Consider the following 14,500-nt stretch of genomic DNA (forward strand, 5'->3'; position numbering starts at 1 on the left):
CACAGCAGCTCCCTGCTGACAGCCGACTGGTGTATGTTGACCTGAAGAAAGCCATCCTGTGGCGGGTCGGATGCTCCCCGGAACAACATCGCCAGCACTTCCAAACGCTGGCATTGGAGGAGGCTGGCCGGACATCTACATTTGGCCAGCAACTCCAGGACGCCTCCTGGCGGTGGCTGAGGGTGGAAGATCTTGACACCGATGAGATCATTGATCTGGTGGCACTGGAACAGTTCATCTCTTGACTTCCGGAAGGAATAGTGGAATGGGTCCAGTGTCATCGCCCGGCGTCGCTGGGATGAGCCATCGAGCTGGCGGAGGACCATCTGGAGGCAGCTCCAATGGCAGGCCGATGAGGCATCTCTCCTCGCTTCTCCGCTCGCTCTCTCTTCTCCCCCCCGGCTCTCTTTCCCCTCCCCACCCCGTTCCCCTACCATGGAGGCGGCGGCTGGCTCCTCCCCAAATGGCCTGTTGCACCCGTGGTGTCTTCCCATCTCCCTCTTCCGTGTCTGTGTTGTCTCCTCCTCAGGTGAGTGACTCCCATAATGCCAGTGCAGAGGGAAAGCCTGGCCGGTGTGCTGGTGGGGTGGGGAGTCGGAGCATCTCCAGAGTTGGAGCTCTGCCAGGGAGGTGGGAGCTGTGATCTGGATCCCCGATGTGCCAGAGACCGCCTCCGATCGGGCGGTCACATACCAGTAAGTGTTCAAGAGGATACATATCATGAGTTGGTGGATTCCAGTTGGAATCAGACCTCAATTCACCAACGCCTGTTGCAAGGTGAGGCAATGGGGAGAGCACAACCGGTGAAGGTTTTATGTGTGCACGGGGATATTCACAATTACCCTTTAGTGTCCGTACATATTTTATTCCGGGACCAAATGCATAGAATTAAGGCGGGGGTTAACCCTCGTCTCACCCACTCCGTAATATTGGGAACTGATTGGCCAGGGTTTAAAGAATTAATGGAACTCAAATTGAGAGATGGGTCCTGCATAAATATGTCACAGAAAGTTCCCAGTGTGGCATTGACTGGGGAAGCTGTCACAGAGCCATCTACGTCAGCACTGTGTCAGAGCGATGCAAGGAGTGAGGAGCACCCTGCCTCTCCTCCATCTCTTGGGGATTCCCTTGGGAATTTCCTGTGAGAGCAGTCGTGAGATGAGACTTTATCTCCTGGGTTGGGATTCTGAAAGAAATCCTGACAGACCAAGGCACTCTGTTTATGCCATGTACACTGCGCGAACTGTATGGGTTACTGGGGATTAAGTCTATCCACACCAGTGTCTATCACCCACAAACGGATGGCTTAGTGGAGCGATTTAACCAAACACTCAAGAACATAATTTGGAAATTTGTAAGTGAGGACGCATGTAATTGACCTGTGCACAAAACTCCACACACTCACGCACTTAACCCAGGAAAATTTGCGGCAGGCACAAGAACGTCAAAGCCATCTGTATGACAGGGGCATGTGCCTTAGAGAGTTCATGCCAGGAGACAAAGTACTCATATTATTGCCCACGTCGAGTTCTAAATTAATCATGAAGTGGAAAGGACCCTTCGAGGTCACACGGCGAGTCGGGAATGTCGACTATGAGGTGAGGCGAACGGGCCTCACAGCTAACCCAAAAAAGTGTGCAATTGAGCGGGTGGAAGTACGGTATCTGGGGTTCCATTGGGTCATGGGCAGGTGCGTCCCCAAATTAACAAGACTGCAGCAATTGCAGCCTGCCTGAGGCCCAAGACCAAAAAGGGGGTGAGACAGTTCCTGGGGCTGGCTAGCTATTATCGTAGGTTTATACCTAATTATTCAGACATCACCAGCCCTTTAACTGATCTCACTAAAAAGGGGGCTCCTGATCCGGTCCAGTGGACGGAGCAGTGCCAACAGGCATTCTCTAAGGTAAAAGCTGCACTGTGTGGGGGCCACTTTTGCACTCCCCTGACTTCTCTCTCCCCTTTATTTTACAGACTGACACATCAGACAGAGGGCTGGGGCCCATTTTGTCCCAGAAGGTGGAGGGTGAGGAGCACCCCGTGCTGTACATCAGCCATAAACTCTCGATGCGTGAAAGAAAGTACAGCACCATCGAAAAAGAGTGCCTTGCCATCAAGTGGGCGGTCCTCGTCCTCTGATACTACCTGCTGGGGCACTCTTTCACTCTCTGTTCGGACCATGCGCCCCTCTAGTGGCTCCACAGCATGAAGGATAGCAATGTGCTGATCACCTGCCCTCCAGCTGTTTAAGTTTGAGGTGGTCCACAGGCTGGGGGCACAGATAGTGGTGGCGGACTCCCTGTCCCATCATGTGGCAACGGGGGCATGGCCAAGTGGTAGTTTGTGAATGGAGGGCGGGGTCGGGGAAGGTAAGTGGCTAAATCATTACACCTGGTGTCCATTAATGTATGTGGGTGTGTTTGTTTGTCACAGGGATTGAGCATAGAAGGAGGGGGAGAGCAGAGAAAAGAGGATCCCCGGCCCCAACACGTGTGTGTGACTGACTGACTGAATGAATGAATGAATGAGTCAATCAATCAATCAATCAATCAATCAAGCAAGCAAGCAAGCAAGCTGAAAAGCCAAAATAAGGACAATAAAATGTATGTATGTGAACATCAACTCTCGCCTGCCGTGCTTCTGTGCTCCACCCACATCAGGAACTGTTACAGCCATCAATAAATAAACTTGATTACTTGATCTGTGTTACATTAGCATGAGGACTAGCTCAGAGGATTATTTATTCCTGATTCATTTTTGTAGCCAGTTTGCTCCGTTGACCAAAATACTTTCACTAAAATACTGATTTAAAATGAATTAACAAACTGTATCACCTTTACCTTTTTCCAACTTTTAGACAACCTGATGATGCTTTTGTCTTTGTTTCCGTTTCTCTCCACAGCTGCAGCAGTTCAGCAGACGATTTCACCACCACAGCCAGAAAGCAGAGAAGATTTTCTGAAATGTCCATCTGAACACACACACACAAACAAAAGACAAAAGTTTTCTTCGAGACTGACTTAAGGAAATGAAATTGTTTGAGTTAAATGCATCGCAATTTATCTTGTATAAACGCTCACTAGACCAGGGGTTCCCAAACTTTTCCATGCCAAGGCCCCCCAAACAGCATTAGCTTCTGGCCAGGGACCCCCTTTGCAAATCCACAGACAATGCTACAAAATATGTAAAGAAACATCAACTTTTAGAATGTTTTCTCTTACTTTTATTCAATATTCAATAATTGTTACATTTGTTTAGCATAAGAATATTATTAACTAACATGTTTTCAACACAAATATTTTCGCACTGAACAATAAACTTTTCAACAAACTGTTGATAAGAACAGCACAAAAGAAATCAAACCACTCTCAATTTTGTGTGTGTGTGTGTGTGTGTCTGGGAGTGACAGACGGTTTACACTAGTGGGAGGGATGGGCTTGGTGGCTCCTACATACTTTGTCAACCCTGGACTTAATCTCCGTCAGTGCCATACGCATGTCATTGTCCACATGTAGACGTGCTCTATGTTTGGTTTTCAGTACCTTTAAAGTTGAAAAGCCAGACTCACACAAGTAGGTTGTTACAAAAGGGAGAAGGCATTTCAATGCCTTGTCAGCCAAGCTGGGATCGTCCTTTCTTACATGTAGCCAGTAGTTAGACAGGGGAAGAGCCTCAAAGTCCATTTTTAAATCCCCTGAGTTTGTCATCTCAATCAGCTCCTCCTCTGACTTTAAGTCCAGACTAGAACCGACACCGGGGGCAAAGGGGTTCCTAACCCAGTTTAAATGTGTGTTTTTGAGGTCAGGGAAATAGTCTTTGAAATATCCCTGGAGGTGCTCCAGGTGGGACTGGATCAATGGAGAGACGGAGCCCAAATCATCACATGACAGCAGCTCCTGGTGAAGTACGTAGTGGGAACATTTCTGTAACTCCCTCCTGGAGCTTGTTTGACCACAGCATGATCTTTTTGGAAAAAGCACGCACTTTGTCTTGCACCTGGAGTATGTACATGTCACGTCCTTGCATGCTTTGATTCAGTACATTTAGATGCTGGAAAATGTCTGACATGTATGCAAGTTTGCGGATCCAGGTTGCATTGGTGAACCGATCTGCCAGCTGATGCTTTTCAGATGAGAGGAACTCTGCAACCTCCCTCCGCAGCTCATAGACATGGTTCAAAATTGCGCCCCGTGACAGCCAGCGCACATTTGAGTGAAGCAGCAGCCCCTCAAAATGAGAGCTCATCTCATTACAAAGCAGGGTAAACAGTCTGTGTTTCATGGGACGGGCTTTAATAAAATTCACTACTTGTATAACCTCCTGTAGTACCTGATTCAACTCGTTATCCATCCTTTTTGTGACCAGTGCCTCGCAGAGCTGTTGGTTTGTTCCTTCGGTCTCTTCTTCAAAAACCTGTCTATTTTGCGCTAGCAATACGCTAGCTTGAGGAGCAAAGCAGCTTCATAAATGGCGCAAACTGCAACGTCACAGGCAATCAGAGAGATGAGCATGGCAAACAATGTTTCGATATGATGTATTATTATTTATAATAATTATATTTTATAATAATGATTAAAAAGCTAATTACAATAAATTTAATAATAATTATTTAAAAATATATTTTTTTCGCAATTTTTGTTATCGTCCCTCCAACTTTCTGAGGCCCCCCCCCAGCGCCCCCTGGCGGCCCCCCAGGGGGCCGTGGCCCCCACTTTGAAAACCACTGTACTAGACCATTACAACTATAATAATGATCCTTTTATAATTTGGTAACAATTCTGTGCAGCACCATATAAAGCTCAAATCATCTAATTTCCAAGTTACAGTTTTAATTCAACATGAAGTTACATGTTGTGGCTCAGGAACACTTCTGAAAACCATCGTCTCTGAACACAGTTAATCACTGCATCCGCAAATCCCAGCTACAACCAGATACAAACACCATCCAGAAACACTGCTGCTTTCTCTGGGCCAGAGCTCCTTTACTTTTTTGGACTAAGGCAAAGTGGACAACTGTCCTCTTATTTGACAAAGAGAAATTGGAAATTCTTTTTGGAAATCATGGACACCACTTTCTTGAACTTTCTTGAAATATGTTGCTGGCATTGAATTCAAAATGAGTGTATATTTAAAAAAAAAACAATAAAATTTCACAGTTTCAACATTTGATATGATGTCTTTGTACTATATTCAATGAAATATAAAGTTTCCAAGATTTGCAAATCATCACATTCTAATCTCATCTCATTACCCCTAGCTGCTTTATCCTGTTCTACAGGGTCGCAGGCGAGCTGGATCCTATCCCAGCTGACTACGGGCGAAAGGCGGGGTACTGGACAAGTCGCCAGGTCATCACAGGGCTGACACACAGGCTACGTTTACATTAGACCGTATCTGTCTCGTTTTCTTCGCGGATGCACTGTCCGTTTACATTAAACCGCCTGGAAACGCCGGGAAACGGGAATCCGCCAGCGTCCACGTATTCAATCCAGATTGTGTCAGCTCCGGTGCTGTGTAAACATTGAGAATACGCAGATACGCTGTGCTGAGCTCTAGCTGGCGTCTCATTGGACAACGTCACTGTGAGATCCTCCTTCCTGATTCGCTGGCGTTGGTCATGTGACGCGACTGCTGAAAAACGGCGCGGACTTCCGCCTTGTATCACCTTTCATTAAAGAGTATAAAAGTATGAAAATACTGCAAATAATAATGCAAATACTGCCCATTGTGTAGTTATGATTGTCTTTAGGCTTGCCATCCTTCCACTTGCAAGTAGTAAGTGATATGCGCTGGGATCACACACACAGCGGCTCAGTCCTGAATCGTGGCTTGTGCACTTCACTCGCGCGCTCTGTGAGCTGCGCAGGGCCGGAGTGCGCACCCTCCAGAGGGCACTCGCTGTTCAGGGCGGAGTGATTTGGAGCGCAGGATGCCTGCGGAGCCGAGCGTATCCGTGTATTGGCGTTGCTGTGTGCACGCAAATCGTGTATTGGTGTTGCTGTGTGCACACTAATCGTTTTAAAAATGTTAATCTGATGATCCGCTGATACGGTCTAATGTAAACATGGGCATAGACACAGACAACCATTCACACTCACATTCACACCTACGGTCAATTTAGAGTCACCAGTTAACCTAACCTGCATGTCTTTGGACTGTGGGGGAAACCGGAGCACCCGGAGGAAACCCACGCGGACACGGGGAGAACATGCAAACTCCTCACAGAAAGGCCCTCACCGGCCACGGGGCTCGAACCCGGACCTTCTTGCTGTGAACTCTCGGACAAGTTTACAGAGCTCTCAGTAGATCTGCACCCTCATGTATTTCAGAAACCCTCACACACTCTGTTCTTAATCAGGGTTTTAGGTCACTAAGTGGTTTGTTTATCTTCATTTGTGTGGAAAAACTGTGTAAAAAAGAGATTTGTAGTATCAGTAGTAATATTACGTCATTATGGGTTGTAGATACAAACTGCAAAATAACACACGTCTTGTTTGTAGCCGTTTTAGAAATAAATGAATGGTCATTTTGGCTTGACAGATATCAGCTCTTATTCTTTATTAGATATTAATTTCAATAAAAATCAGAGAGTCATAGGTCCTGGGTTCGAGCCCCGTGGCCGGCGAGGGCCTTTCTGTGTAGAGTTTGCATGTTCTCCCCGTGTCCGCGTGGGTTTCCTCCAGGTGCTCCGGTTTCCCCCACAGTCCAAAGACATGCAGGTTAGGTTAACTGGTGACTCAAAATTGACCGTAGGTGTGAATGGTTGTTTGTCTTTGTGTGTCAGCCCTGTGATGACCTGGCGACTTGTCCAGGGTGAACCCCGCCTCTCGCCCATAGTCACCTGGGATAGGCTCCAGCTCACCCACGACCCTGCACAGGATAAGCGGTTATGGATGGGCTTCAGTGTTTCCTGAAGCTTCATCTGGCCATCATTATCCATGTGTATTTCATGAAATTAATCCTAATCAGTGCGGTTATATTTCTGTACTGAAGAGAGATGAAATGGTTAATAGAGGAGTGTTCGTGATCTCTCTGTGTTTGTGCTCCTCCTATCTCTCTCTCTCTCTTTCTCTCTCCCCTCTGTCACATACACACAGACACACACACACAGAAGAAGGAAGTCACTCCTTTCAGACAACACAAAACTGATCTCTTTCTCATTGCAATTTCAGGAAAATGGCTGAGGCCAGTATTTCAGTAGATCAGCTTTCTCAGGACCAGTTCAGGTGCCCACTGTGTCTGGATCTCCTGAAGGATGCGGTGGCTATCTCCTGTGGTCACAGTTTCTGTAAGGTGTGTATTAATGGCCACTGGGATCAGGAGGATCAGAAGGGTGTCTACAGCTGTCCTCAGTGCAGAGACACTTTCACTCCAAGGCCTGTTCTATCCAGAAACAACATGCTGGATGAAGTGGTGGAGAAAGTGAAGAAGACTGAAGTCCAAGCTGCTTCTCCTGCTCACTGTTATGCTGGACCTGAAGATGTGGAGTGTGATTTCTGCACCGGGAGAAAGCACAAAGCTGTCAAGTCCTGTCTGATGTGTTTGGCTTCATTTTGTGAAACTCATCTGAAACCTCATCTTGAAGACTCTACTTTGAAAAAACACACATTGATTGAAGCCTCAGCAAAACTCCAAGAGAAGATCTGCTCTGAACATCACAAGCTGATTGAGATCTACTGTCAGACTGATCAAACCTGCATCTGTTATTTGTGTATGATGGAAAATCACAAAGGTCACGACACCGTCACAGCCGCAGCAGAAAGAGCTGAGAAACAGGTGAGAACTAGAAATCTTTCCAGAATTAAATCATCTTAATTATAGTTTCCCATCTAGAAACAGGTGCTTTAGTCAGTGATATGATTTGAACTTTAATTTCAATGTGTGTCTCAATCAGAAGGATTCTGTAAAAGCTGATTAAAATTGTCTGTGTTCTGGTGAACAGAGTGTTAAATTTATCTTCAGTAATGGTCGTAATCTGGTCAAACCAGTTAGTGAACATGTCAGCCAACGCCTGTGACAGGGCGAGGCAGGTGAAAACACAAACACTTTTTTTTTTTTTTACTTTTTATGATCCTTTATTTTTTTTTACAAAAGTAGCATTACATAATAAAATTAATGTGAATTAATAAATAAATATTTAATAAAGCATTTTAAATAAATTTGGCTAAATATAACAGTGCACAGTGTGAGTTAAGTTATTGCAGTGATTCTGCAATGCAGGTTTTGTGTAAAACAAAGTTCTTCTTCCACTACCGAGCACAGAGCGTCCTCACAACACCACACTGTCTTAAACATTTCCATATCACCCATACTCTTAAAAAAAAATAAAATCAATCAAAACTCTGGATTTAGTCAGTCTGGACAGAATTCTCTCAGGGTCACAGTCTGTGTTTTGTGCCATTTTGTTTTTTCTACTTCAGTAGATTGCCATTTTGGCCTGGCCAGGGTTAACAGTAACCAGCTGACACATGGATTTGTTTCTCCGGACATATTTAAAACCAAAAATAAAAAGCTGAAAGGTAAAATTCATATCAAATGATCTTAAAATGTCCCCCAACCAATAAAACAGTGACTGCAACCCAAAGCAATGTAAAAAGACATAAACAGTTTCTCTCGGAGAACAAAAGGGACACTCTTGGGTGACCTCAGGGTTTAAAATGGAGATAAAATAATTCACAGACACTGTACAATGTAAAATCTTCCACCTCCAAATCAATCAGAAGGATTCTGTAAAAACTGATTAAAATTGTATGTGTTCTGGTTAACAGTGTTAAATCTCTCTTCGGTGAGAGTCGTAATCTGGTCAGACCAGTTACTCAACATTTCAACATTTCACACACGCAGAGAATATTTTGGCAAAACAAACAAACAAAGCTGTTATAATGAGCTCCACCCTTCACGGAAGGCTTTTCACTAGATTTTGGGGCGTGGTGGTGGGGTTAGTGTTCATTCAGCAACAGTGGCGCTTGAAAGTTTGTGAACCCTTTAGAATTTTCTGTATTTCTGCATAAATATGATCTAAAACATCATCAGATTTTCACACAAGTCCAAAAAGTAGATAAGGAGAACCCAGTTAAACAAATGAGACAAAAATATTATACTTGGTCATTTATTTATTGAGGAAAATGATCCAATATTACATATCTGTGAGTGGCAAAAGTATGTGAACCTTTGCTTTCAGTATCTGGTGTGACCCCCTTGTGCAGCAATAACTGCAACTAAACGTTTGCAGTAACTGTTGATCAGTCCTGCACACCGACTTGGAGGAATTTTAGCCCGTTCCTCCGTACAGAACAGCTTCAACTCTGGGATGTTGGTGGGTTTCCTCACATGAACTGCTCGCTTCAGGTCCTTCCATAACATTGTGATTGGATTCAGCGCTGCTCTTGCTCCTTGCGGAGGGTGATCAGGGCTTGGTACTGGCTTTCTTGGGTGGCAGCAAGGGCATAGGTGACATTCTTGAGTGGGGAGGACTCCACTGGTGGTTAACGTCAGTCTTCCTGGCTTTCGGCACCACTGTTATATGTCCCTGAGGTGGGTGGAATACTGAAGTGCAGACAGGCAGGAAATGGTGTTGAACACAGTCTCTTTTATTTGTCACTTTGGCTTTTCAGCTTTAACATTATGTCTTGTCACACATACACACGTGTTCTCCAGTCGGGAGACGACCACCTCTTCACTCTCCCCCTCTTTTTCATGACTCTGTCATTTCTGCAAAACAGACACCCACACATCAGTTACCAACAGGTGAGATCACTTTGCCACTCACCTTCCCTGGCCCCGCCCTCTATTCACAAACTGGTGTTTGACCACACCCACACTGCCAAAAAACAACAAAAAACACACACACACACAATACATAACATTCACAGCTGTAAGAAACATGAATGTACTTTGAACTGACATTAATATGGAACCAGTTCGCTCGTACTGTATAAAAAGCTGAATGTATTTTATTTGTCCTCAGAGTGAGTTAAAGAAGGAGCAGATGAAATCCCAGCAGAGAATCCAGGAGAAGCAGAAGAAGGTGCAGGAGCTGAAACAGGCTGTGAACACTATAAAGGTGAGCAGTGAGCAGAGACAGAGCTGCTCCTAGAAACACACACAACATGGACAACGAGTCATTTACAGTCCCAGTAAGAGAGGGAATGATAGATGAGCTTTAAATCTTGTGTGTGTGTCCGAACAGCTCAGTGCACAGACAGCAGTGGAGGACAATGAGAGGATCTTTACTGAGCTGATTAGCTCCATGGAGAAAAAGCGCTGGGGGGTGACGGAGCTGATCAGAGATCAGGAGAAGGCTGAACTGAGTCGAGCTGAACGACTCCTGGAGCAACTGGAGCAGGAGATTGCTGATCTTCAGAGGAGAGTCACTGAGCTGGAGCAGCTTTCACACACACACGATCACATCCATTTCCTCCAGGTAACACTCACTGTCTGATCTACAGAGCCAGCTGTTCCTCACACACTCTCTAAAACACCTCTCATTAAGGCAACAATAAATGTCCCTGTCTGACATCACAAGTGGGTTTTACATTTCATTTGCTTTCTGTAGGTTTTAGCTTCTGGACGTCACTCTCCTCCACTTATCGGACCAGATTTTCGCACATCCAGCATCACTGTCCATCAACATCTCTCATTTGATGGAGTGAGGAATTCTCTCTCAGATCTGAAAAAGAGACTCGAGGAATTCTGTGAAGAGGAATTCAACAAAATCCCTCCACATGGTAAGAGGAGCTGTTCCTGCTGGAGAAACACAGTGATGTGTTATTTCTTAGCGATGCTCCTGCTTTCTTTTCTGCAGACACTTTATTCACCCGACACTTTGAACTAAAACACTGATTTAAAATGAATAAACTGACTGGATCACTTTAAACTCTTTCCATCTTTTACACAAACTCATGTTTCTATTTTTCTCTCCACAGCTGCAGCATTTCAGATCATTTCAGGACCAGAACCACAGAGCAGAGAAGAGTTTCTGAAATGTACATCTAACACAAACACACACTTCACATAAATATATTGTTTGAATTAAACCCAACATGTTCACATTGTTCAGTTTGGTTTTTCTCTTTTATTTTAGATTTCCGTTATCTGACTCTGGATCCCAACACGGCACATCGTCACCTCATTCTGTCTGAGAAGAACAGAGCGGTGAATGACAGTGGGAGAGAGCAGCGTTTCTCTGATCATCCAGAGAGATTTGATTCCTGGGAGCAGGTGTTGTGTAAGGAGAGTGTGTGTGGTCGCTGTTACTGGGAGGTGGAGTGGAGCGGTGATGGTGGTGTGTCCATAGCAGTCTCATATAAAGGCATCAGCAGGAAAGGACGGGTTAATGAGTGTGGGTTTGGAGGCAACAATCAGTCCTGGAGTTTGCGGTGTGCTTCTTCTTCTTCTTCTTCTTCTTCTTCTCTCTCTTTCTATCACGACAAGATTGAGACTGTTCTCAGAGGTCCATCACCCTCCAGAATAGGAGTGTATGTGGATCACAGTGCAGGAACTCTGTCCTTCTACAGCGTCTCTTACACAATGAAGCTCCTCCACAGAGTCCACACCACATTCACTCAGCCTCTATACGCTGGATTTGGGGTCTACAAAGTTTCTGGGTTCGCGTTCTACTGGTCTCCTGGTTCTACAGTGAGATTGTGTGATCGAGAATAAAAGTGTGTAGTGTTTTCTGTAAAATTCCTGCACGTTGCCACGTTGTTGCTCAATCGTCTGTTTCACTAGAACACAATCCAGCTGCACAAAAACACTCATTTTAATATTTAAGTTAAAACGTATAATGTTTTATTATTATTATTATTCGTCACATGCACACTTCAAGTACAGTGAAATTCATCCTCTGCATTTAACCCATCTGAAGCAGTGAACACACGCACACCCAGAGCAGTGGGCAGCCCAGAGCACCCGGGGAGCAGTCAGGGGTTTGGTACCTTGCTCAAGGGCACCTCAGCCCAAGGCCGCCCCACGTCAACCTAACTGCATATCTTTGGACTGTGGGGGAAACTGGAGCACCCGGAGGAAACCCATGCAGACATGGGGAGAACATGCAAAGTCCAGACAGAAAGGCCCTCACCGGCCACTGGGTTCGAACCCGGAACCTTCTTGCTGTGAGGCGACCGTGCTAACCACTACACCACCATAAATGTATAATAATTAAAGGTAGACTGCCTTTCAGATTTTTCTAATTTAGGCCATAAAAAGAATTTTCCCTGACACCCAATTATTTTTTTAGTGGACTGAAAGCTACTGAATTCGACACTCAGACTTCAAATTTTATTACTTTTTTCCCCTAAAAGAACAATTAATGAATTTAGAGCCACGTGGCCCAAAATTCTCCACCATTTTTTTCTTGCCTCACCGTGACCTTATCCAACATGTTATGTCGTGCATGAGGTGGTGGGGTTTCCCCATTGTGGGATACAAATTTGTAACCTGAGAGAACAATGGAGGACCGACTACAGTAACGGAAAGTGGGAAGAAAAAACTCTGTATTGCGAAGGAAAGGAAACGCAGGACCAAAATAATAAATGGCCGCAAACACAAAAATCAAAAAGATGAATGTAACGGCTTCGCTGATCTAGTGGACACTGAAACAGGCAGGCGGGATCAATGTCACTTTCGTTTTTATTTTTTAAACTGTCACTTAACACAAAACATGCTTTTCAGCAGTTTCAAAATAAACTGTGTCACTGCACCGATGTGATTTCAGCCAGGGACAGAGATTCACACTGCACACACACACACACACACACACACAGCACCTTCACCGGGCTCGTGCTCCACTCACCAACTGGCACTTGGCCATGCCCCCCACCACAGTGAAAAAGAACCGTATACTGTCTTGCTCAACGAAATAAACTGCGCAGTATGTTTGTGAATCGAGAGGTTGTTCACCAGAAGTTGTGCAATATACAGTAGGTGTATAGTCTAATTACACACATTTTCGCTCAGCGGTCTTCACCATCGCAATGATAAACAAAGAATCTTCTATGTAAACTATCTAATGCACAGGAATAATATTTACATTGTGAAATCACGACATACTTTTCATTATGACTAACGAATATTGACTAGAACACGCTCAGTGTTTATTGTTTATTGCACATACAAGAACAAAATTGGCTTAACAAAATATACCAAATACTAAGACATGCAGGGGAGGCCTGAAACTTGATGGTTTTTCAAGAGCCTCCTCTTATTAAGATAAAAATGACAATATTAAGGTCAACTTATATAAAGCATAAAAAAGTTAATAATTAAAGTAATTGATCAATAGATAGCCGGGGAAACAAACATATAATTTGCTACAAGCAAATATATGAATTCATGGTAAAATAACAATGATGACATCGATTTGCTGAGTAAAATGATAGGAATAAGCTTCAGATCAACTTACTGAACAAAACTAAAATTAAACATGAAAACATCGTCAATTATGAACAATTAATCGATAACAAGGATTTGGAAAGAGATCAGTGTAATTTTGCAGCTGGATTATTCAAGATTCTCTTTAGCAGTTGCTTCTTGAAAAGGGGCAGCGACGTACTGTTTTGTAATTGTTTTTTTTAGACTATTCCATCCAAAGGGTTCTCTATACATTAAAGTAAACTGTCGCTGATTAGATTTGGTTCGAATCGGTCTTAAGTTATTGCACTGTCTTGTGTTGTGTTTGAGGATATCTGAGTTATATATAATGCTTTCTCTGTAATGTGCTGGTAAATATCAACTTCCATAGATGATTTTGTGAACAAAAAGACTAATCTGTAATTTGTTAATGTTGTATATTGTTAATATTTTTAAGTCATGAAACTAATTTGTTGAAGGGAATGTATATGACACATTTGAAGCGATCCTAATAAAGCGTTTCTGTAGTAAGAGCAGTGGCTTTAGCGTTGTTGGATAAGTGCTTGCCCATATAATATTACAGTATGTTCGGTACGGGTAAATCTAGGTGTAGTATAGAATCATAATTTTTGTGAAAGTAAATTTCCAACCTTTCATATTATTCCGATATTTTTGTCTATCTTTTTGCTAATGAGCTCAACATGATTTTTCCATGCAAATTTTTCATCTATTAAAACACCTAAGAAGCGTGTCTGTGTATGTTGTCAATATATATTTTGGCATTTTTATTACAGTGTTTTATACTTTTTCCCACAAAGATGATAAAATTTGTTTTTTTAATATATTTAAGGACAGTTTGTTTGCTCAAAACCACTTATTTACCCCACTCATTTCAGAATTCATGGAGCTAACTCGGACATCAAATTTTCAGTGGGACATAAACAGGTTTGTGTTGCCTGCAAATACTAAAGTAAACATTTTTTTTGGATACAAATGCTAATTTATTTACAGTGGTGCTTGAAAGTTTGTGACCCCTTTAGAATTTTCTACATTCCTGCATAAATCTGACCTAAAACATCTTTAGATCTTCACACAAGTCCTAAAAGTAGATAAAGAGAACCCAGTCAAACAAATGAGACAAAAATATTATACT

General features: G+C 43.5%; 1 protein-coding gene across 2 annotated transcripts; it reads left to right on the top strand.

Moving 5' to 3' along the window:
• Nucleotides 1-7,088: 7,088 nt before the first annotated feature.
• Nucleotides 7,089-14,068, top strand: LOC132877635 (tripartite motif-containing protein 16-like). 2 transcript variants are annotated; one of them, XM_060913603.1, is made up of 6 exons: nt 7,089-7,773; nt 9,965-10,060; nt 10,187-10,420; nt 10,553-10,724; nt 10,923-10,982; nt 11,057-14,068. In XM_060913603.1, exons 1-6 carry the CDS (start codon nt 7,174-7,176, stop codon nt 11,656-11,658), a joined length of 1,764 nt encoding a protein of 587 aa, XP_060769586.1. In that variant the 5' UTR covers nt 7,089-7,173; the 3' UTR covers nt 11,659-14,068. The 2 variants fall into 2 exon arrangements, with proteins under 2 accessions (XP_060769586.1, XP_060769587.1); XM_060913604.1 differs by having other exon boundaries at nt 11,081-14,068.
• The last annotated feature ends 432 nt before the right edge of the window (nt 14,069-14,500 follow it).

The sequence above is a fragment of the Neoarius graeffei genome, chromosome 2, assembly GCF_027579695.1.
Source record: "Neoarius graeffei isolate fNeoGra1 chromosome 2, fNeoGra1.pri, whole genome shotgun sequence".
NCBI classification, from domain to species: Eukaryota; Metazoa; Chordata; class Actinopteri; order Siluriformes; family Ariidae; genus Neoarius; species Neoarius graeffei.

Bases quoted from the DNA above. Each gene is read 5' to 3' on its own strand.
- LOC132877635 (XM_060913603.1), top strand. From the start codon at position 7,174: ATGGCTGAGGCCAGTATTTCAGTAGATCAGCTTTCTCAGGACCAGTTC. The intron at 7,774-9,964 runs GTGAGAACTAGA...ATTTGTCCTCAG, and splicing joins CAGAAAGAGCTGAGAAACAG to AGTGAGTTAAAGAAGGAGCA. The intron at 10,061-10,186 runs GTGAGCAGTGAG...GTGTCCGAACAG, and splicing joins AGGCTGTGAACACTATAAAG to CTCAGTGCACAGACAGCAGT.